The sequence below is a fragment of the Diadema antillarum genome, unplaced genomic scaffold (assembly GCF_040938485.1).
Source record: "Diadema antillarum isolate AM-2024a unplaced genomic scaffold, OU_Dant_1.0 scf00000202, whole genome shotgun sequence".
NCBI lineage: Eukaryota > Metazoa > Echinodermata > Echinoidea > Diadematoida > Diadematidae > Diadema > Diadema antillarum.
In genome coordinates this window covers 152,458-175,377 of record NW_027271091.1, presented here as the reverse complement: position 1 = coordinate 175,377, position 22,920 = coordinate 152,458, and the positions used below count along the sequence as shown (strand labels likewise).

The window sequence follows — 22,920 nt, the reverse complement described above, 5'->3', positions numbered from 1 at the left end:
GGTGAATGAATGAATGAATGAATGAATGAATGAATGAAAGAAAAAGTGGGAAAGCCTTCCTATGGTACCGGCAGGTGTATACACATGTATATCAATAAGGATACTACACTGTATACATGTACATACTGAGTTTTCTTACAAAAGATGTATGCATACATCATTAGATAGATGTACAATTGTAAGTAGAAAAAATAAAATAAAAGAGAGGGAGAGGGAGGAGGGAGAGATGCTAATACACAAATGCAGATACCATGCATGCACACTGTACATGTATGTCTTATCTTTTTTTCCCTCTCTTTTTGATTTTGCTAAAACAAGCATCAGATAAGTGCAATTTAATTGTATTTTGCTAATTACTGCTGATATTAAGGCTGGTGAATGACTGATTGACAAACAGCTTTACGACAAGTCACACGAGGCAAGAGTAATGGGTATACTTTACAGTTGTACCTGTAAGATCTGCCTCTGCATAATGTGTCCCACAGAATGTACACTGACGTGGTCTCAGGGTCTGGCAGAGTTGTAAGGTGAGACTACAACGTCCTGCCAAGTCAACATGGATACAACAGAGAGGAATTATGGGTCCCTGCATGGTTCCTAACAAAATTTTACACATAAAGATGAGGCTGTCTTGTGTAACTGTATGATTTAGTTTGCATGATTGTACAAGGGAGGGCTTCTCATGGGTGTTGTTGCCTCCTTTGCCAGGATTTGAACTTTAACGAATAAAGAAAAAAAAAAAATTTGGACAGGTGTAAATCTTGTCAACATACAACATGTACATCAGTTTGTAATGCAAGTTAGCCTCATGAACGAATTTTTTCCCCAAAATTCTTCCCATCCATTCACCCCCCCCCCCAAAAAAAAAAATCAAACAAACAAACAAACAAAACAAAAGACAAGCAATATTTCAATTACTGTCAGTGTCCAACATGGAATTATATTTGTTTTCAGTCATTGCTGATTTGAAGGCAATAGAAAAACAAGCAGCATTGACAGAGACTCAGGAAAGTTTTAAAATAACAAAACAACACAAAATAAGACACTCACGCCATGAATGGCCGTTTTGACAGGTGTCACTGTAGGCTGATGTCAGTTTAATCTGTGTTAACTTGTCAAGGAATGAATCTTGCATGTTTCCCAATCTGCAAAATGTCACACAGAAAAGTGAAAGCAGATCTCTGCTTCATGTTAGGTCACCATCGGAGCAATGATTGCAATGGCCTGTCACCTACGGTAAGACTAACTTTAAAATGTGACCTTCAGTAACCTTTAACCTTTGATTTTAGCATGTGATCTAAAGCTGCACCATTAGATGATCTGATCCCCCAAATGCATCTCATATCCAAGAATGATCACTCATATTTGACCAGTGATTTCATATGTTGTCACAAAAATAGTCTTGAAGTAGTGCCAGTGAGATAATAATATCTTAAGCATTTTCTTGCCTTACAAACTCTTCTTTAAGAGCTGTTTACCATTGTACATGTAATCCATTCTGTTGGAATTACACTTTTGTTTGTTGTTGTTGTTTTTTTTTTTTTTAAAGCAGAAGAATTCACTAGCGTTCACTCAAAGTACAACTGTATAATAGAGTACAGTGGCAGATCCAGGTGGGGGCACACCTTTATTTTTTGTTAAAACAATAGAAATAAAAAGAAAAAATTGGGGGTGCTTGCGCTCCCCCCCCCCCCCCCCCCCCCCCCCCTTTAATTTTGTAAAGGCGCCTTCCTTTACGGAATTCCTGGATCTACCCCTGGAGCTGGAGTATGATTTTTTTTCCCCCAGTCACATTGTCAATGGCCCTTTTAAATTACACAGTATAATGTTAACCCATTCCATACGGGAACCCGGTGTCCTGTGTATTAAGTCTAAGGGGATTTCAGAATTCAGTATGGAACGGGTTAATAGCATGTAACATGTCACTTGTGTGATTCTCTCAAAAAGGATATCTTGTCCACATAATCTGCAGGTTTCTCTGCTGGCAATCTTAACTGATCCCCTGGCTGTGATTGGCTCTTCTGATTTGGAATGACGCAACTTCAGCCAATCAGACATCAGACCCAGAACGATACCGGCTCTCCCACGTTTGTCTGTATTAGTGGCACCGAGCAGGCATTGTCAATGAAGTCACAATCACGATCAGAGACTTGCATTTTTAATGCGTAAGAAAATCTCAAAGAATAGATTCCTCATTTCAAAAACCTCTTTCCTTCAAACAAAATACATGTAATATGCCCCAAATAAACAAACAACACGTACATGCATGCATACTAGTATGCATAATAGTTCATAAGCATTCCAACTTTTCACCATATTCTTTCACACGTTTTCCTGACCTAATGATCGTCCATATATGCCACAAACGTGCCATATGTTGGTTATCAACACTTTCTTTGTGTTTGTTTTTGTTTTAGCTGGCAGGGAGAGTGGTTAGTACTCACAGCAAAGTGTCAATCAGACATCAGTGGAATATATCCACAACATATTATATTTCACAAACTCAACATACTTTTATTCGGACAAACACAATCTTGTACGTTGTACATGTAGTAGTAATGTAACTGCCCAAGAGAAGTTTGTTGTATTTAAGTTTGCCAGTGGTTACAATGGTCCAGTTATCCTGCAAAGTCATGAAGCTTGAGATAGAATAAAAATACTTATTAGAAGCATAAATAATCATTAAGGATATTCAATATCCATATATGTACTGCACAAGTAATATTTCACCTTTGAGTTTGTTGTGCTCCACACAATCCTCAACATGCATGGTCAACAGTCTGTCTGACAAACACCTGATGCTTTCTTCCTGCAAATAAGCAAAGGAACAGACATAACTACATGACACATTTCAGACAGTCAATCTGCTCATTACCTTCTCATTGTATCCTCTAAATGACTTTAGAGGAATATAAAATAAATAAAACAAAACAAACAAACCTGCTGACCAGTTTGTCATCCCTGAAGGGATGCTAATAAATTGTTATGGTGAACTTACTATGAGAATATGGTCACTAAAAAAGAAAGAACATACTCTTTCACAGGAAAGCGTATCTCTAATCTATAGGCAGAGTCAAATCTGTATCTTGAATGGAGCAACATTACGACAAAAACAACAAGAAGAGCATGAAATGTGTACAAAGTGGGAACTTTGTATATCAATACAAAATCCTGATACAATTATCAGTTTTCAAAAATTTTGTTTAATGTCTGTCTCAAAAAAAAAAAGGTATTAGGAAAAAGAGATAAATTAGGCCACAGCCTGCCAAAATGCAGAAAGCACTGAATAATAATAATAATTAATAATTGATATGATTATATCTGACAAATAAGCCACTGACAAGAAAAAAAAAATTGCACAGACTGAAGGAAGTGACAATACAAAACACAGAGAAAACAACTCGGCATAAACTGAAAAAGAAGGGACGTAACAAGCCACAAAGGAGCTACAAAATGTAACTCTGCATATACTAAAGGAAGTGATATCACAAGCTGCAGATATACATGTAGTGACTAAATAAGGGATTCCCAAGGGCCTGCCACCAGCGGTTTAGTTTGATGTGAGGATTAGGGTTAGGGTTACGTTTGGGGGCAGAATTTATGTTTAGCTTAGTGGGCAGAATTTATCTTTAGCTTTTAATAGCGGGCAGATATTTCATGGGAGCAATTGTCGCAGGACCAACATCATGGAAATGCCGCAGGCACACACACTAAGTGTAATCCAGGAATTCTGTAAAGGGGGTGGTGGCAACTAATACTTCTGGTGCCACTTCCGGGTTTCATTTCATTTTTTCTTTTTATTTCTTTTGTTTTTAACGAAAAACAAAGGGGGGGGGGTGCGTCGGTTGCACAACCCTCTGGATTCGCCACTGCTATTGAGCACTTCCTTACCTTCTCTTTGATTTCCGTCTCCAGAGACCCCTTCTCCTTGTTTCCATACACCTGTAGGAGCTGCTGGGAGAAACAGTGGACCAGCATGAAGCAGACCAGTCTGCGTAGCGCCAACAGGTAGGCCAGGTCCTGCCTGCCCCGCCCCTCCAGGGTCTGGTCTGACATGATGACATCCACGGTGTCCTGGGGGACGCTTTCTGATGTGATTCTGTGGTACAGCCACTCCAGACAGTCACACTTATCACACAGGCTCCCTAAAGTACAGCAAAGACGGGCAAAAATAAACATACACTGGTAAATGGCAAAGAAAGGTTCCTATGCAATCTTGCCTTCAACACTGTAATACAGGATTAACAAAAGAGGTACCGGTAATGACACTGCTTTGTTTTCCGAGGTAAGATCCAACCAGACAACAAACACATTTCAAGTGCTTCAGTATTAATAACTTGAAGTGGCATCCCTAAAATACAAAATGTCAAGATAACTAATGACCTTTGACTGCTAGAGTCTTCCCTCTACCGATGACAAATGTTTGTAGCACACATCACAATCATACACAAAAAGGAATTGTAACAGAAGATGAAGAAAGTGGAGTGACATGAATACCTGTTCCATAAATCAAGGTTTGATATCTTTACCCATCTTTGACCAATCACTGCCTTTTTTTTTCTAGGAATGAGGAGAGGGGACAAACACATTTTTACATCGCAGACAGATACTCCCGTTATAACAAACACAGTTATATGATAATTTTCAGTAAAAATTCAGTTCCCAACATTACTACCCATATATCTGTACTTCTTTTATTTGTTTGGCTTTAATGAAATTTCGATATAATGAAATAAAACTGCCTGTCTTGAGGACTTTGATATATTGGGAGTCACGCAACTTTGTTTCGGTGATTGTTGCCGAACTTGTTTTTGTATGAAATTTATGCACGGTTAGCATTTAAAGCTAGATTGCATTTACCTACATGTACACTGCACAAATTTCCCGTGATAGCATTTTCCAGGGGAAACTTGATCGATAGAACAAGTCTTTATTTTTTAATCTTGATTCAGCTGCCCTACCTACATTAGTTTTTAGAACACTGATCTGACCATTACAATACAGAAACACCATGTTTAATGCCATAGCAGACACTTTACCACAAAACCAACAGCTCTGATGTGCCTCCCTTCTGTAACAATGGGAAAAGCAGTTAGGGTTAGATATATAGACATGTTATGGTGGATCACACAGCCATGGCAACATACAGACTAACCTGTCGTGTCTAACAGAATCCTTTCAATTTCCTCCTCAGATGCAGCCACTATGTAGTGCAGTCGAGATGATACACGTGCTGCGGACATTCTTGGAGCAGCACGACTGTGGTAGGGTACCAGCACACAAAAACTATCTTACAAATCCTCCTACACCTCAAAATCAATCCAACTAGAGAACAATTTTTTTTTAGATGGTTTTGAAATCCAATCGGGCAGATAGGTGTCATAGAAAATATCACGCAAGTCTACAAATTACTGTATGTATGTCAGTGCAGTGAAAAGGTCATGCATTCTTCTCTTATTCTCTATTTTGTTGACTTTCTTTTAAATTGACAGATTTCCTCAGCTCCTGTGTGTTTAAAATAAGGAGGTTGATGGGACAATGTTCAATCAAACTCAAAGGTGAGAAAAGCAAAATACGATATCTATTAAAACTGAGACCATACCACAATACTTAATATCCATTGCTAAAGATTGGTCATAGTCTTTTATTGCTGTCAACTTTGTGTGCCAAAGTGAAAACCCTGTGTGCCAAATTATTCTGAGACCACAATGCATAAGCACTTTTATAATAGTAAAACATTCATGTTTTTCAAAGCCATGCAACTTTTTTATAAAAACGTTTTGCTAGACAGACATGCAATGAGCAAAGTCCTATAGAAAATTCCAAGCTTTGCTGTAATGTAAATTCTATGACAAATCTATGATTATCATTCTTGCAAATGGCTAGTAGCTACACTTATGTTCATGTCTGAGAGGCATGACTTTAACAGACGCAACCACATCAGAAAATTAGAATTTACTCGAAATTCCCTAATGAAACGCCACTATTCAATCACCATGCAACGCAACATACATGTTTCTTTGTGAGGAATGGAACCACAAGTGAAGCTTTATTTGTACTGTGACATTTGGTGATTTATCGATTGGTTTGGGCGGGGTTGTACCCGCGAGCAAAATACGCAAATTTGGCAAGCCATCAACTGAATCGGGCATGCAAACATGGCACATGAAGAGTTAAAGAACGATATCAGTACAGGTGTACACGTACAAGTCGAATTATACATTTAAAAAAGGATTGTCCAACACGCACAACAGGACATATTCATTGGTGAATTTTACCTCCAGCACTATTGCCCCACAAAATCGAAATGAAAAAAGCAATGAAAAAACAAACAAACAATGAACTGAAGACATTCCATTCTCCCCTCAGAAGGTTTACTGCTGTGCCATGTCAAGACAGGAAAACTTCATGTGCAACAAAATTACTCTGATCCAGAGAATAATGAATACCAACACTGCATGGATATTAATAAACATGCGAAATTGTGCAACTTACGTCCTGATGGCAGCCAAGAAGACGCCATTCCTGGAGATAGCGAGGCCATTGACCTTGTAGCCAAGGATTCTTGCTGGCTCCTTCAGACTCAGAGAGACCGAGATGCCTGGAGGGTAAATTTGTGGAGTGGGGAAGGGGCATGTTTCACACTCAATTCTTGGGATATAAACATCGCTGGGGCGACAAGACTCATATCTAGAAATGTCAAACGTTCAGGAGAGCAAAAAAAACCCCAAAAAACACCAACAATAACAACAACAAAACCATGGCAGCCAAAGCACAATATCACATAGGACAGACTTTTCTTTGACATGCTGTGGCTAATTCATTTTTTGGGTAAGACAATTAGGATTTGGACAGGACATCTGACCATTAATCCAAAAAGTCATTTTCAACAAAACTTGAGATACAAGATTTTGTCACCCCAGCAATGACAAGATGATGACTGAACAATGGAAAGCAAGGTCTCCTTGATACAGTGGAGTCTCCTTTTATAAAAAATAATGCATATAACAAATCCCTTTACCAAGAGGGTGATTTGGCAGTTCCCAACTCTACATATTTCCTTTTTTTGTGTGTACTCTGATACAGCAAAGGCAAAAGGTACTGGACTTCCTCTCGGATTATACTGTGGAGAAGACAGGGGCGTCACCAGCTTTTTTTCAAGGGGGGTGCGTTTTGACACTAAATGTTTACGAGATTTTTTTGGACAGACATTTGGAATATAGGAAGCTCTCAATCCCTAGACTTTTACTGTTTTTTGAGGGAAACCAAGCGGGGAAAGGGCAACGGCGCGCCGGTAGCTAGGATTTCATCGGGGGGGGGGGGGGGGGGGGGAGGGTGTGGAAGTGCCGGAGAGGGTTGCATCCCTTATAAGTGGATTATGGAATGACGGTGTGAAACGACAAATTACTGGCAGCGATATCAGGGGAATGGCATAACGACTACATACGAGCGAGCGGAGCGAGCGAGCTTGGAAATTTTGACATTTTACAGTAAAAAAAAACTGCCGTTTGTAGCCATATTTTTTTTGCTTTGTAAATGAAGGGGGGCGCACCGAGCGCAACTGCTGGCAATTACTGGCAGCAATATCAGGTGAATGGCATGATAATTAAATGCGAGCGAGCAAAGAGAGCGAGCTTGGAAATTTTGACATTTTACAGTCCCAAAACTGCCATTTGGAGCCATATGTGGAAGTGCCGGAGAGGGTTGCATCCCTTATAAGTGGATTATGGAATGACGGTGTGAAACGACAAATTACTGGCAGCGATATCAGGGGAATGGCATAACGACTACATACGAGCGAGCGGAGCGAGCGAGCTTGGAAATTTTGACATTTTACAGTCCAAAAAACTGCCGTTTGTAGCCATATTTTTTTTGCTTTGTAAATTAAGGGGGGCGCACCGAGCGCAACTGCTGGCAATTACTGGCAGCAATATCAGGTGAATGGCATGATAATTAAATGCGAGCGAGCAAAGAGAGCGAGCTTGGAAATTTTGACATTTTACAGTCCCAAAACTGCCATTTGGAGCCATATTTTTTCGCTTTGTAAATAAAGGAGGGGTGGGGCGCAACGGGCGCAACTGCCGGTAATTACTGGCAGCAACATCAGGAGAATTGCATAACGACTACATACGAGAGAGCGAGCGAGCGAGCTTGAAAATTTTGACATTTTACAGTCCAAAAACTGCCGTTTGTAGCCATAATTTTTTGCTTTGTAAATTAAGAGGGGTCGCACCGAGCGCAACTGCTGGCAATTACTGGCAGCAATATCAGGTGAATGGCATAATGATTAAATGCGAGCGAGCAAAGAGAGCGAGCTTGGAAATTTTGACATTTTACAGTCCCAAAACTGCCATTTGGAGCCATATTTTTTCGCTTTGGAAATAAAGGAGGGGTGGGGGCGCAACGGGCGCAACTGCCGGTAATTACTGGCAGCAACATCAGGAGAATTGCATAACAACTAAATGCGAGCGAGCGAGCGAGCGAGCTTAAAAATTTTGACATTTTACAGTCCCAAAACTGCCGTTTGTAGCCGTATTTTTTTGCTTTGGAAATTAAGGGGCGCACCAGGCGCAACTGCTGGCAATTACTGGCAGCAACATCTGGTGAATGGCATAACAATTAAATGCGAGCGAGCGAAGAGAGCGAGCTTGAGAATTTTGATATTTTACAGTCCCAAAACTGCCATTTGGACGCATATTTTTTCGCTTTGGAATTAAAGGAGGTGGGGGGGGGGTTCACCGGGCGCAACTGCCGGCAATTACTGGCAGCAACATCAGGAGATAAATGCGAACGAGCGAGCTTGAAAATTTGACATTTTACAGTAAAAAACAAACTGCCGTTTGTAGGTATATTTCTATATTTAAGGGGGCCCATCGGGCGCAACTGCTGGCAAATACTGGCAGCAATATCAGGAGAGCATAATGATTACATTCGAGCGAGCAGAACGAACGAGCTTGAAAATTTTACATTTTACAGTCCAAAAACTGCCGTTCTTTTCTTAGCCATATTTTTTCGCTTTGGAAATTAAAGGGGAAGGGCACCGGGCGGAACTGCTGGCAATTACTGGCAGCAACATCAGGTGAATTGCATAACGATTAAATGCGAGCGAGCGAAGAGAGCGAGCTTGAAAATTTTACATTTTACAGTCCAAAAACTGCCGTTCTTAGCCATATTTTTTCGCTTTGGAAATTAAGGGGGGGCGCACCGGGCGCAACTGCAGGCAATTACTGGTATCTTGCAACATCAGAAGAATGGCATAAAGATTAAATGCGAGCGAACGGAGCGAGCGAGCTTGAAAATTTTGACATTGTTACAGTCCCCAAATTGCCGTTTGTAGCTATAATTTTTCGTTTTGGAAATTAAGGGGGGGGGGGCGCACCAGGCGCAACTGCCGGCAATTACTGGCAGCAACTTCAGGAGAATGGCATTACGACTAAATGCGAGCGAGAGGAGCGAGCGAGCTTGAAAATGTTGACATTTTACTGTCCAAAAACTGCCGTTTGAAGCTATATTATTATTTTTTTTCGCTTTGGAAATTAAAGGGGGGGGGGGGGCGGACGCCCGGTGCGCCCGGTGCGCCCCTCCCCCTGGATCCGCCACTGGTAGTCAAGGGTGTGGGTTTATGTTCATGACTGGGGGAGGTATGACCAGCGAGGTGGCGTCGAAGTGACCAACCGGGGAAAGGATGTCCAAAATCTGCACTTTAGAGCATCCCCTAAACTAATTGTGCGTGTTTGTTTGTGTGTGTGTATTATATATACATGGAAAAGTTAGGAATTAGCCCAGGTCAAGTCTATTTATCGGCAATGCAAGACATTTTTACATAGACTAGTATGTAAAGCAACACTGCAAAAGCAATGATCTAGCTTTGATATAACGAAGCGTAAGGTACAAAGGTGCTGTACATTCTACATCACATTGCGCAACATTGTAGCCACTCTTCGTTCGGATGTACTGAGTACACTGCGCACATCCTGCTTATATGCAGAATGCCAACCAGGAATCACGCTGAATCACAATCTTTTGTCGGGTCCGGGCTTTTTGAACAATGTTTCACACTATATACCTATGTAATTATGGTTAAAAGAAATCATAGAAAAATATCTTATTTCTTGATCACCCTTTCATTCAAAAGCAGTTTACTAACACTTGAATTACTATTTCGGTAAGTCTTTTTTTTTTACCAGCGGATTATGAGGGGGCGCACCCCCCCCCCCCTCCCCCCGTAGTTACGCCACTGCTTTTTGGGTGAAATAATTGGACAGATTTCTTGAATTCTAACAAAAAAGCAAGACAATCTTTTCATCGCGGGAATTATGATCATGTGGGGTGGGGCAAATGGTGCGCTTGCCTTCCAATATTTTTATGGGAGCAACATTTTTGTTTTATTTCAAAAGCCAGAAAATTTCTCATTTCGGGAATTATTAATTATGGGGGGGGGCAAAATTAAGATATGCTTGCCCCTCCAATATTTTATGGGGGTAACTTTTTGTTTTTCGGTCAAAAAAAAAAAGATAAGAAAATCTTCTCGTCTCTGGAATTATGGAGGGGGGTGGGCAAAATAATATGCTTGCCCCTCCATTTTTTTTTTCATCTTTTTTTAATGAGGCTAAGGCTCGCTCTTGGGCTGGCAATATGGATTGGTCAGAAGTAATGTACATAGACCCTACTATGTACTTGTAAGTAGCACACGTACATGCAAACGTGTATAAGTGCTCGGTATCGTAGGGATGTACAGTACGGTCGATAAATAGTAAACACTGTAGAATACTAATAAAATCAGTGCTGCCAGAACCAGGGGTGCGAATTGATTTGTGTGTGTGTGTGTGTGTGTGTGTGTGTGTGTGTGTCCCTGGTGCAAAATATGAAAAAAAAAATAGAAAAGAGTAATTATTTAGCGTCCGGCGTTGAGGTCGCTCGCAGACTGATTTTTTTTTTTTTTTAAGGATCTGAAGGGGGGTGCGTTCGCACCCAACGCACCCCCCCTGGTGACGCCCATGGAAGATGAGGGGGGGGGGGGGTGGACAACAACATACTGTGACAGCTAATGAGTAAGGTGAATAGACATTTATTCAAAGCCAGTGCCACACAAGTTGATACATGATAGCCAAAACATGAGAATAAGTCATTTCATCACTGTCTGTTAGTAAACACACATTGGGCTGTGCTAACTGCTCACAGGAACTAGAGTAGTCTATATTAGCGCATTGTAAGTAACATGTTCTGCAGCACTGCAACACCTGGGGGGCATTTCATGAAGCGTTTGGGTCGGATATTTTTCTGACAAACTGTTATAAGCTACTGAAATCCTTGCATCTAATTGGCTGAGAGCAATTTTGTCTGACAAGTTTATCAGACAAAATGCTTCATGAAATGCCCCCCTGGACCAGATTTAATGCTTATGAAATTCAGACAACTTTAGCAAGCCTGCAAAATGAATTCACATGAATTAACCAACAACTAGAATGAAACAACAACATGGCCTGAACCAACCATTTTCCTTCTGAATGCGGGCTTCCTGGATGCTGCCATCTGTTGATGAGGAGTACACCAGGTTCTTGTAACAAACAAATCCTGCGAAGAGGAAGACATTACACAGTAAGACAGTCACTGCAACATATCATCTTCATCATGCATCTTATATTCAACTACTGTACGTGTGCATCACAAACCATAGACTAAGAAAGACCTACAGAGATTGCAACTTTCAGCATGGAAAATTTTGTTTGAGAATATCTCATTTGAAGTTGTCAGAGGCAAAAAGTAATACATGTAAAAGCCATCATACCTCATTCTATGTTTGATGAAGCTATTTAATACTCAGGCCTGCACAAAATGTTTACAGATACACTCAGTTTACCAGATGTGAAATTATTTCTGGCATAACAGGAGACATCAAGCATATGTAGAAGCCCTTGTTTTGATATGCCTGGCTATACATATGTACGATATGTTTCATATCAAAGTAATTTCAAGTCTATGGATACTTCAAAATCTGGTAGGAAACTGATTAACACATGACGAATATCTCCACCTTATCACTGAAGACAACACTCAACATCATATAGTATTCTTTCACAACATTACTAAAATTACTATTAAACGATGAACACAAAACAAGTCTCTTATCACTCTCATCAACATATCCCATCACAATGAAACACAAATAAATTCAATTCATGAAGCCCATATGATAATTTGAATATGACAGATGCATGTATGCTAAAAGAACTATAACCTTGCGCTACACTGCATGCTACCTTAAAGGTTTTAGAATGCAAACACAAAATCAACACAAACCAAACTGAAAACATACCTGAGAGAAGAGATGTGTGGAGTGACACTTTGTGAGACTGGTGTCGGACCTCAAGTTTCCCTTCTCTCATCACAAACTGGAAGACCATGATATACAGACCCTTTGCTGCTGCTAGGACAAACGCGTCACCAGTCTGCAGGGATACAAAACCACACACACACACACACACACAAACACAACACATGCATTCCAATAGAATAAAGAACATTGAAACAGTTAATCATTGTGAAGATATTCTGTGGACATCAAGATTGTGAAAACAATTGATGATGACTTGCTAGATTGCAGAATAAGTTGTTGTAGCTTGTAGCCAAGCTAATAAGATACATAAAGCTGGCAACGTGTGATATGTTGGTATGCACATGGTAGAGAAAACTGGCCAAAGTTTGGACAATTTCCATTGTCTTATTGCCACATTAACTTTCTGAGATTAACCCGTTGAGGACGAGTCCCGCATATACTCGGGCAAGTGTCTATGGAAAATGTTGTAGCAAAATCTCCCCGTCGAAAGAAGTTTGATAATTATATCATTGGTCTTGTAATCATCACCTATGACTACTCCTCCTTAAACTATTTATTTACTGATATCAAATAGAGTGTAACCCATCTTATAAAATATGTAGCACACCTCTCACTTGAAAATTTATGATTACACAATTATGCAAGGAACAATAGCCCTGCAAATATCCTTCTCTTATCACTTTTATAGATAAGATGCTTATGTTGGCTGCACCTCCACAAGTAACTAAGAGCAGGAGTGGATAATTTCTCCTTATGTTAGATTTCTTCCAATTTCTTACATCTGTTCTTGTTTTTATCTTTTCCTTTGTTTCTATCAGAGACAACATGTCAAAGACTGAGCCAAACAAACAATGTGAGGCCATGCACACATTCAGTTTAATTTGTTGTTGATTACTCACACAAAGTGCAGTGACCCAAGCCATAGCCTGGACTTGGAGCTGGTCTTTCTCCTCCCACGCATCGCCTAACTTCCTCACGATGACCTCTTGACCCAAGGTCAGAAGAACTTGCCAAATGGACAGTCTCCCCTCCTGACCTCCAGTGGCAAGGAATGCTGTAGAGATGGCATACAAACCATAGATGTCAAATACTATAAAAGTGAAAATTTTGCCTGGGCAATTATTCATGCTCTGCTGGGTAAGATAAATGTTTTTAGTTTCACAAAATCAAAACATTAATTTTAGTCTTATCAATAACTATAAAAAATATTGGCATGTTCTAATTTTCCTGATAGTTTCTGGTCGCGCTAAATGCATTAAAATTTCCACACCACAAAAATGTATATTTTTATAGTATTTTAGATGGGTTACTTCCATTATTCAAAAGAAGAGCAAATTGGAAACCACTTCATTGAATGTTTTAATATCCATTCCATGTACTATCAACAATGAAATACTGCACTTGATTCACTAATCTGGAAAAGTCCGCTATTTTGACAGCACTCGTATGAATGAATCAATTAATTCACAGAACAGATGCATGAATACAACCACAGCAAAGATATCAACCCGTTGAGGACGGTTTGATTTTTCTACAACACGCATTTCCCATAGATGCCTGCCCGAGTATACTCGGGACTCATCCTCAACGGGTTGATAAGATTTTACTGAACATCCTCTGTAGGGAAGTCACTGGAACCATTACATGTATCCAATTCACTGCATCAGACAAGGATGAATTTTAACCAGTTGAGGACGAGTCTGAGTATACTCCGGCAGGTGTCTATGGGAAATAGGTGTTGTAGCAAAATCAAACCGTCCTCAACGGGTTAAGAATACATCCACACAGTGTCTTCAGTCTCTTGTTACCTCCGCCAAGGAAGGAGGTTATGTTTCGTTACCGTTGGTTTGTCTGTTCGTTCGTTCGTTCGTTTGTCTGTGCGCAAAATAACTATAAGTATTGAACGGATTGGGATGAAACTTGCAGGAAAGGTTGAGAATGACACAAGTACCAAACGATTAACTTTTGGTAATGATCCGAGAATTTTGGGGGAATTTATGAAGGATTTTTGATATTTTGGCAGGTACACGTAGGGTCAATGATCTTGGGAGTTCAGGCTGGGCGTATTTGAGGTTTGCATGCACGCACTTAAGTGCGTGCCCTAGTTTCTGCTAGGGCGAGGCGCGCCGCGCATCTGAGGGTTTATGACGTAACAAAGGCTTCTATATTGGGGATCTCCGGCAATTTTTCAGTGGGTGGAAATTACTGATCTCCATTATGGAAGAGCAAGATCATCGATTGAAAGTAACTGCTTGGCGGAGGTCTGCGCTCTCAGAGTGCTTTTCTAGTTTTATATAGTATCTTTGGATAACTGGTAAACCCCCAAAACATTGCATGCTTAACTCTTTGTATGCTTTGAGTGCTGATTGGCGCAGAAAATGTCATAGCATTGTACACACTGTTAAAAGTCCCTTGCACAAAAAGGGTTAATGCTTTGGGAACTTTCATACTGTGGTACATGCTGCACCATACAGAATTTACATGTAACCCACTGAGGACAGGCTGATATTGCTATGACAAGCATTTCCCATATAGACACCTGCCCAAGTTTACTCAGGACACGTCTTCAATGGGTTAAGCCCACTCTATGCTGTATGGGTTGCATTTACATGTACAATGTATGCGCACCTTCCCATGAACCTCAGCCCCCTTACCACTCTGACCAGGATGTGCAGTGTCCACTAGTGGGTGGTGCCAGGCTAGAGCCGATGTCCAGTCATGTCCAGCCTCAATGACTGAGGCTACTGAGGCAGCATCCCTGGAGAAGAATACAAAGAACATTTTCATAAAGCTACATATGAGCATGACTGAATTGAAGAATTGACAGATAGATATAGATAATAGATAGACAGACACAAATACAAATAGATACGTTGATACCTTGCTGGCTAGCTCGCTGAAGTAGATAAAGAAAGCTGTCAATTTACTTCAGTAGATTTAAAGATGCATAGAAACATGCATAGGGTTTAGAGATTGACACGTGCGTAGATATAGAAAAAAAAAAAGAAATTCCTTAAATCATCTAAATCTGTTGAGTTGTCATTTAGAATGATGATGACACAAAAAAATGATATGCCATTAACATGCAGCATATTTGAAATTAATCTCCTCACTGATACAATGTTGTACATATAGATACATACAGATTCCATCTAAATAGTATCCAAGAATATGGTCATTTGAACATATATTCACATCTACTACGTGAACAATGTCATTTAAAATGAAAGAACTATCTATCTCAATTAACGGCTGAATATTCACATTTCAGTACCCTTATTTGCATGTCCCAAAAAAAAAAAATTGTACAATTTCATATCAGGAAAAAAACCCAACTAAATCAACAAAGTTCAAAAATACATCAAGCTGGAGTTTGGAGACATTGGCCCGTTGAGGACGGTTTGATTTTGCTACAACACGCATTTCCCACAGACACCTGCCCGAGTATACTCAGGACTCGTCCTCAACGGGTTAATGAAAGCTGGCAAACAGGAAAGGAGTCAAATACTCCCAAATACAGGGCATTTAGAGCACGCCTGAAACCCTCTGAACTCTGTATGAACAGAAAATCTGGCCTTGCAGTGCTCTAATGTTATGCCCCTCTCGAGGTTAGGTTCAGGAGAGCTCCTGAAGCATTATAAACTCTGTATGAACAGTCACCAACATTTTGAGAGCTCCAGAAGTGGTATGTGGTGTACGCTGTGTATGCAGTTTACATGTTAGAAGTTCCCCGTGCACCTGAAGGTCACACTGACATTTATACCCGTCTCAGCCACTTCGAGTGTGCTCTTGACAAGCCATGAGTCTCTATATGAACAAACTCAGAGGGATATTACTAGTAGTTAAAGCACTACAGGAGCGTTCCTGGGCACAACTTTGTGTATAGATAGAGTTTAAATAGTCTTATCAAAATTTTGTCAAGTGTTAGTGCGGGGGGGGGGGGGGGGGGGAGGCAGAGGGACAGGAGAAGGATACAGCACACGACAGAAGACCTCCCTGGAAAGGATGACATGATACCAACCTGTGTTGAATGGGATATTCCACCTTCCACACCACCACATGGCCACTCTTCATGGCAGCAGCCAGGAGATAAAGCTGGACGTGGTCCAAAGGAGGGCAATCCACTCTGGATCTCTTGGCCCTGGGGCCACCTGTCTGGTGCTGCTCTACCAGGGGCTTTCCACTGAAAGCCTCTGACCATTCCATTCCTACATGGGCAGAATATAGTCATATCACAGGAAATAGTGCTGGAGTGTTAGAAGAGGCATTCGAACAAACTTGTCTCCCTATGTTTGGAGCTTTCATGGGGTAAAGGATAATCCATAATCTCCTTTGATATCTATTATACCACAAGACAGAAAGCATACTCTCAAAGAGGAATGTTCGCCTGCATTTTAACTTCGCAAATTTCGCGAGCGGCAACATTTGCTAAATTAAAATGCACGCAAAGGTTCTTGCCTACACAATATTCATTGGATGCCAATGACACCTCGCGTAAATTTCATGCAGCAAGAAAGGCCTTTGGCTCCAATTCACGAAATTTTCATGCCGCAAATATATATATTGTTTTACAGCATTAAAACCCTTTACAAAAATGATATACACACAATAATCAAGCATATTGTAAGAATCACTTTAAAAACCCAGTTGCTGGGTAAACATGGGTGGTCCAGTTGAAAATATCTTCATTCGCTGCCAACAGGGTACATTTGAAAAAACACAAAAAGCGTCTGTCAGTCATGTATCAGCGAATGTCAGCACTGAAGTGCTCACTCATTGGAAACGGTCAACTCCAGTCAAGATGCTTCACCTGAGTGTGTATTTATATACTGGAGATCAGTGATGAAGCTGTCTACAATTTTTAACAGGATTCTCAAATAATATGATGCAATATTTGGTACCCTGGGATATCAATTGAAAATTCGCCATTTTGTTGAATTATTTATTTCTTTGTCAGCGTTGTACCCTGGGTTACAAAAATGTATAAAAGAATCATTTTCGTGCTATTTTGTACAGAAATGTTTTCTATTGTTTGTGATTATGCAACAATATATGCATGCCAATAATAATTTTTTTTTCCTTATCTACATGCTCTGTTGTAATCTTCACTGTTTATAAGTTGACATGGAAGGAACATCAGCATTTGAATTGTTAAAACCGCGCCAATTTATGCCGGCACTGATGATGAGAAAATAGTCACCACGACAACATTGCACAACTGTATGATAATGGACACAAGGTGGTGCTACACAAGGCCGAACCCCAGGTAACAACGGTACCCCGGAGTACGGTGTGCTGCATCATATACCAACCAGACCAACCTCTTCACTCCATGGTGTCCCCACAGTACCAGATACAAGTGAACAAACACTACTGTATACGCCATATATTTCATGAGTCTAAATTTTCAGGAGACGGGAATACCCAACGATTTCGCGAGTGGTTAAATTCGCGATTGTGGAGTCCTGTACTGAATGGAGAAGTGTACACATGTACGTCACATTCACATCTGGATCATAGTCAATATTTTCGCGTGTCTTTAATTTCGCGATTAGCACTGACTCTCAAAATTCGCGAAAATAAAAACCTCGCGAAATATTTGGCGTATACAGTATGTCAACAAAAGAATTCATGAGCTGACCAGTAGTTTCCAGCTGGTGCATCCTATGTTGGCACTCCTCAAAGTCACCGGTCAAGGTCAGCTTTTGGTCACTACTTGGCTTTCCAGTCAGGCTGAAGTTCCTCATTTTGACGTAGTCATAGAGACCAGGCATCAGATGCAATGGCTGTCAATGAATGGTGAATGTTAAGGTTAGTCTGTTGAAAAGTAGCTCCATTGTCAATATCATGAATACGTACATGATGCGGCAAAAGACCTGTCTGGAGTAACATTACTAAAAAGTGTTTCTATTCCATCAAATCCTGGAGGAATTTGTACTCTTCTAAATTGTGTTGCCAATTTGAGAATCAGCTGTAAATTTTCAGCAGTTAGTACTCTTATGAAAGAAGGAAATACTGTGACAAGTTGTGCTACATAGATTTATGAGTTACAGTAAAAACGCACACACATACACAACAGGACTCTCATGAAGGACATTCTTAGTACATGTAGCTTTTTTTCTTTCTTGCATAAAATTGGTTTTCACCTACAATGATCATTTTGTTTTGCTATTTTTCATGTGGTTTCATTACAAACAATATAAAATGGAAATTAATATTCCCTCCATCTACTATAATCATACCATTTCTGCATATTTGTTTGACAGCCAATATTACTCATAATCTATTTATTTCAGCACAAATCTTGTGAAATCTTAAAGTTTCCATGCCATTAGAAAAAGTTTTCAATGAACATGAAAAAAAAAGACAGAAATATTACAGGAACAGTGAAGATATTAAAATATTTCTCCAGAGTGGTTGGTGTAGGGCTTCCATACCTTGCCAATGCCATTTGAGTCTTCTTTCATACACAGGACCAGCTGGTGAGCTCTCGTTAGACATGCTAGCAAACTCCTATGACAAATAGAATCATTGAGAGATGCATTACAACATGTTAGTTTACTGTGTGGGCCTACATAGCTTTCAAAGAAATGAAATGATAAGTAATATGGATCATATGTTTGATATGCCACCTGGAAATTGAAGGCTGGTGAATATACCTAATTTTTACCAGGAGAGACAAAACAAAGCATATTCACGTAGTGAGACTTCAAAGCACTAAATACATGCATCACTGTAGGCCTACACGTTACTACGATGTCAAGTTAGATAACAGTGTGAAAAACAGTTTGAAGGCACTGCAGAATAACTGTGAGGGGACAAAACAAGATCAAACTTGACAAAACATCAATTAATGAAGAGATGTTTGTTCTTAAATTTTTGTTTCAGGGTTTGTTGGACTGATGTATACCCATTCAAGAGAGGAGAGATGATGTGGTAAAATGCCAACAGTGCCTGCTCACAGTCGCTAAAAGTGTGAAGGGCTCCAAGGGGCAATAGCTTGCAACTCTTCTCTCATATATTTTGACAGCAGTGTTTTTATAATAAGAACATAAAATCTTTGTGCAAGCAATGTGCATTGGATCTTCTGCTCTTTGCAGCACATTGAAATTCTGTTTAACTACACTGTGCTTCTGCATGTCATCTCCCTATTTATCTTTCCCATTTTCATTCTTTTTTTCTGACACAAAGGTACAGTCCATCATAACCTTTTTCAGAATTCTAGTTAGTGCAAAATTACTCTGAGGATTATTGCAGACTTGAGAAAAGGGACTTGATGAGCAAAGCCTGCATTTATATCAGGTTTTGAAATTCAAATTTATTAGAACTTTTTAAAACTCAAGGTGTTACATATTGTCAGCATGCAGAGAGTAGTTCATTTGTAGTTTTCCTTTAATGCTCAGCAGTTAAAATTAGACACCTGATTTTGTTATGGTTAATAAGAGATATGGTATACCAGCATTACCTCTTGTTGGAACGACTGATGGGAGAAAATTTGACTTTCAAAGGGTCAGAGTTCAGCTCAAAGTCAATCAGACCATTCATGACAAATCTGTGCTGGGTGACTGTAGAGAGAAAGAAATTAACATGAAACTAAGGTGATACGAAATGGATTAGCAGACCAATTAATCCTTGTTCCCTGATGATTATACTGATTGATATGGAGAGTAGCCTACTGGAATTCACTATCGTGTTTGTGACACTAATGTCCAGCTGGGCAATGCTAACATCATCAATATTTCTTTTTTGATCATTATACAGCTCTGCTACAGGCTCCATGGATACTTCTTGATGATGTCCCAGAAGAAAATGTGGAGGGTCTACCTAGGCTCCAGTAGCAGAGAGATCTTATTATTCACTGTCAGCAAAGAGCATTTCTCTGTAAGCCCGTATGCAGCAGATGTGCCCACTGGCAAATAAAACATGATGCAGTTGAGTTGGAAGTTCAATGAGACAGATATTAGAACAGCCTAAACACGAACTGCACAGTCATTATAAAGATTTCATATCAAACGAGGTGAAAAGGAATCACTGTTTTCATGTGGAGCTCTACATCACTAAACTTGACCTGCTGAACCGTAGGTGGGATTTCTCCCTTGCCGTGCTGTGAACTTACACGAGTCTGAAGGCAGTGCGTTCACAATCTTTCTATTGATGCCTATGTCAGGTTTCTTATGGCTCTCAGTCCCCGGATCATAGTCCCATACTTCTTTTTCAAGATCAAAGAGTTCATCTCTCAGAAAAGGTGTAAATCTTTGAACCTGCAAGAATGAAACAACAAAAATTCTACAATTAGGTCTTGTATTAAAAATCAAAAGGCTATTTTTCTGCACAAAGAATCAACTTGTGATAGCCAAGCAATAAAGCTCTACTTGTCAAGGTAAAGATTGTTTAATCAGTTTGTTCAATGTTGTTGCATTTCTGGATTCTGTATTCATCAAAAATGCAGGGAAACAAGCTACTTCACATGTACAGTCTGATAGGTAACTTTCCCTCTACTTAAAGCACTCATTCATTATTCATTCCTGTTGATCTATTCCGTAAGTTTATCAGCCCATCAATTTTCGCCCATATTGCATGGATACATGCAAGGCCAGGAAAAAGAATGTTAATTCACAACCAAGATGTTCGTTCACTAGCGGGATATGCAGTTCAGACAGTACACTACAATTCAGTTTGCAAGAATCTTCAGCTTATTGAAGGAGGCAGACTTAACCAGAACCAGCAGAAGGAAGAAGAAGACAAAGAAGAATTCAATTGTCAATAAATTTACTAATCTAATACTAATAATACTAATTATAGGGCCTAGGCGCTAATGCAGTTTTGTTTCTACTCCCAAACTGACCTGAACATTATTACATCTATCTTATATATTCTATGGGTACACCGCTGCCAAATACTATGTTAATAACAGTCAATTTCAGCAGTCTAGACAAGACCAACTACTAGTTCTACTACTAGTTGCAGTGACACTGGGTCACCGTGGTCATTCCATCGGGCTTCCATCACCCCGCCGCGCTGTCGCGCCGCGCTGTACGCTGCTAAGGCAGCAGGCAATCCGCGGCCGCGACATCGACAGATACAAGACTACAACAACAGACAAAAATGTGTATACGTGGGACTGTAATCTTGATTCGCGGTTTGAAAAGAACAACTTACCAACACATAGACTGACTTTTCGGCAGCAATGGCAATTTTGTTATCCTGGGACCATGTCAACACATCAATACCAACTGCCGTTTGAACTAATTCAAGGTCAGATTTCATTGTAAAGGATAAACCCTCGGATCGGCTCACAGTCCACGGTGCAGTCGTTCACCTCGCTCGACTTATGCGGGGAGCTCGAGATGGGGGGGGGGGGGGGGGGGGGCGCTGGGGAGGGGGCCGCCTAGAGGCTGTGGAAAAAAAAAACGAAAATATGAGTTAAAAAACAAAAACAAACAAACAAACAAACAAAACACTCGTGACGCGTGACTTTCCTGAGGTTCCGTACCGTCCGGAGATTCTGCTGTCGTCGAATTGGGCCATGGGGAAGGGTACAGAACTCTGCAGCTGCAAAGAGTTCTGTGAGGAAAGGGGGGGGGGGGGGGAGGGGGATAACATGACCCTTGACACTGCCCACACCTAAAACGTTCTGCGGCCCGCAAAGCCCTTGGGTTAAAAAAAAAAAAACAGTCACTTTTTATATGTGCTGTCAGTTGGTATTTAGGCCTATATCCTTTTACTTTCTGTGAGAAATGACTCAATTTTCACAGTTCATCGTTGCATACAGTATGATTTTTCCCTTTTTGACATTGATCAGAAACCAATGTAAAGCTAAGGTTTGTGAACTAAGTTTGTAAAGAACAATACATTTTAAAGTGAAGTTATAGCATGCCTCCATCGTACTATATTATAATTCAATTCATTTCAATTCAATAGTTTATTTATTTCCATCATCACAAAGAAAAGAAAAGAAAAAGTTGACATAATCCAAAGTGATACAATTTTTTTTCATTTCTCTTACACTCTTCTGATAAAGGATTTTTTTCAATACAATATGAAGTATATACACGAATGATGTCGTATAAAAGAAACAATGCACTTTGCCATGGCAACAAAAATAGTAAATAATCACAATGATGGAAAACAGTGTTCCACTAAAAAAGCCAGCTTGTAAGACGTGGAACACTGTAACAAAACAACAACAGCACCAATTTGTTATTTCAGTAAGACATATTCATTTTAGATTCTTCTATATACTATTGTACATTTTACTCATTGATATATGATGCTGATACTATGAACAATACTTACTAGGATTTTAGAATGCAAACGTATAAACTATGTAACATATCACATTTGTGGCACAGACACTATGGGCCAGGTGTGCCAGGAAAATTGAACGGAAAGGAAGATATGCAATCGGCCACAAAACATAACGACGATAACAACAACAATAACACAATACACAGAAATAACAGAATTTGAGGATATGCACTCAGACAGATACTGGACAACGAAGAACGAGGAAAAAGGAGCAGGGAAGAATAGAGAAGGAAAAGGAGAGGGAAAAGGAGATGGATGGAAAAGGTCTGTGGACA

The 22,920-nt window shown here is 40.0% G+C and overlaps 1 protein-coding gene across 1 annotated transcript; it reads right to left on the bottom strand.

Annotated features, from left to right (window-relative positions):
* Positions 1–3,073: 3,073 nt before the first annotated feature.
* LOC139723887 (general transcription factor 3C polypeptide 4-like) lies at positions 3,074–21,661 on the bottom strand. The gene is made up of 14 exons (XM_071635093.1): positions 21,497–21,661; positions 20,454–20,598; positions 19,803–19,902; positions 18,775–18,850; positions 17,979–18,123; positions 16,359–16,545; positions 14,992–15,095; positions 13,237–13,391; positions 12,317–12,449; positions 11,494–11,574; positions 6,496–6,601; positions 5,156–5,259; positions 3,892–4,145; positions 3,074–3,085 (listed from the first exon to the last, which is right to left on the bottom strand). Exons 1-14 carry the CDS (start codon positions 21,602–21,604, stop codon positions 3,074–3,076), a joined length of 1,710 nt encoding a protein of 569 aa, XP_071491194.1. The 5' UTR covers positions 21,605–21,661.
* Positions 21,662–22,920: the final 1,259 nt, after the last annotated feature.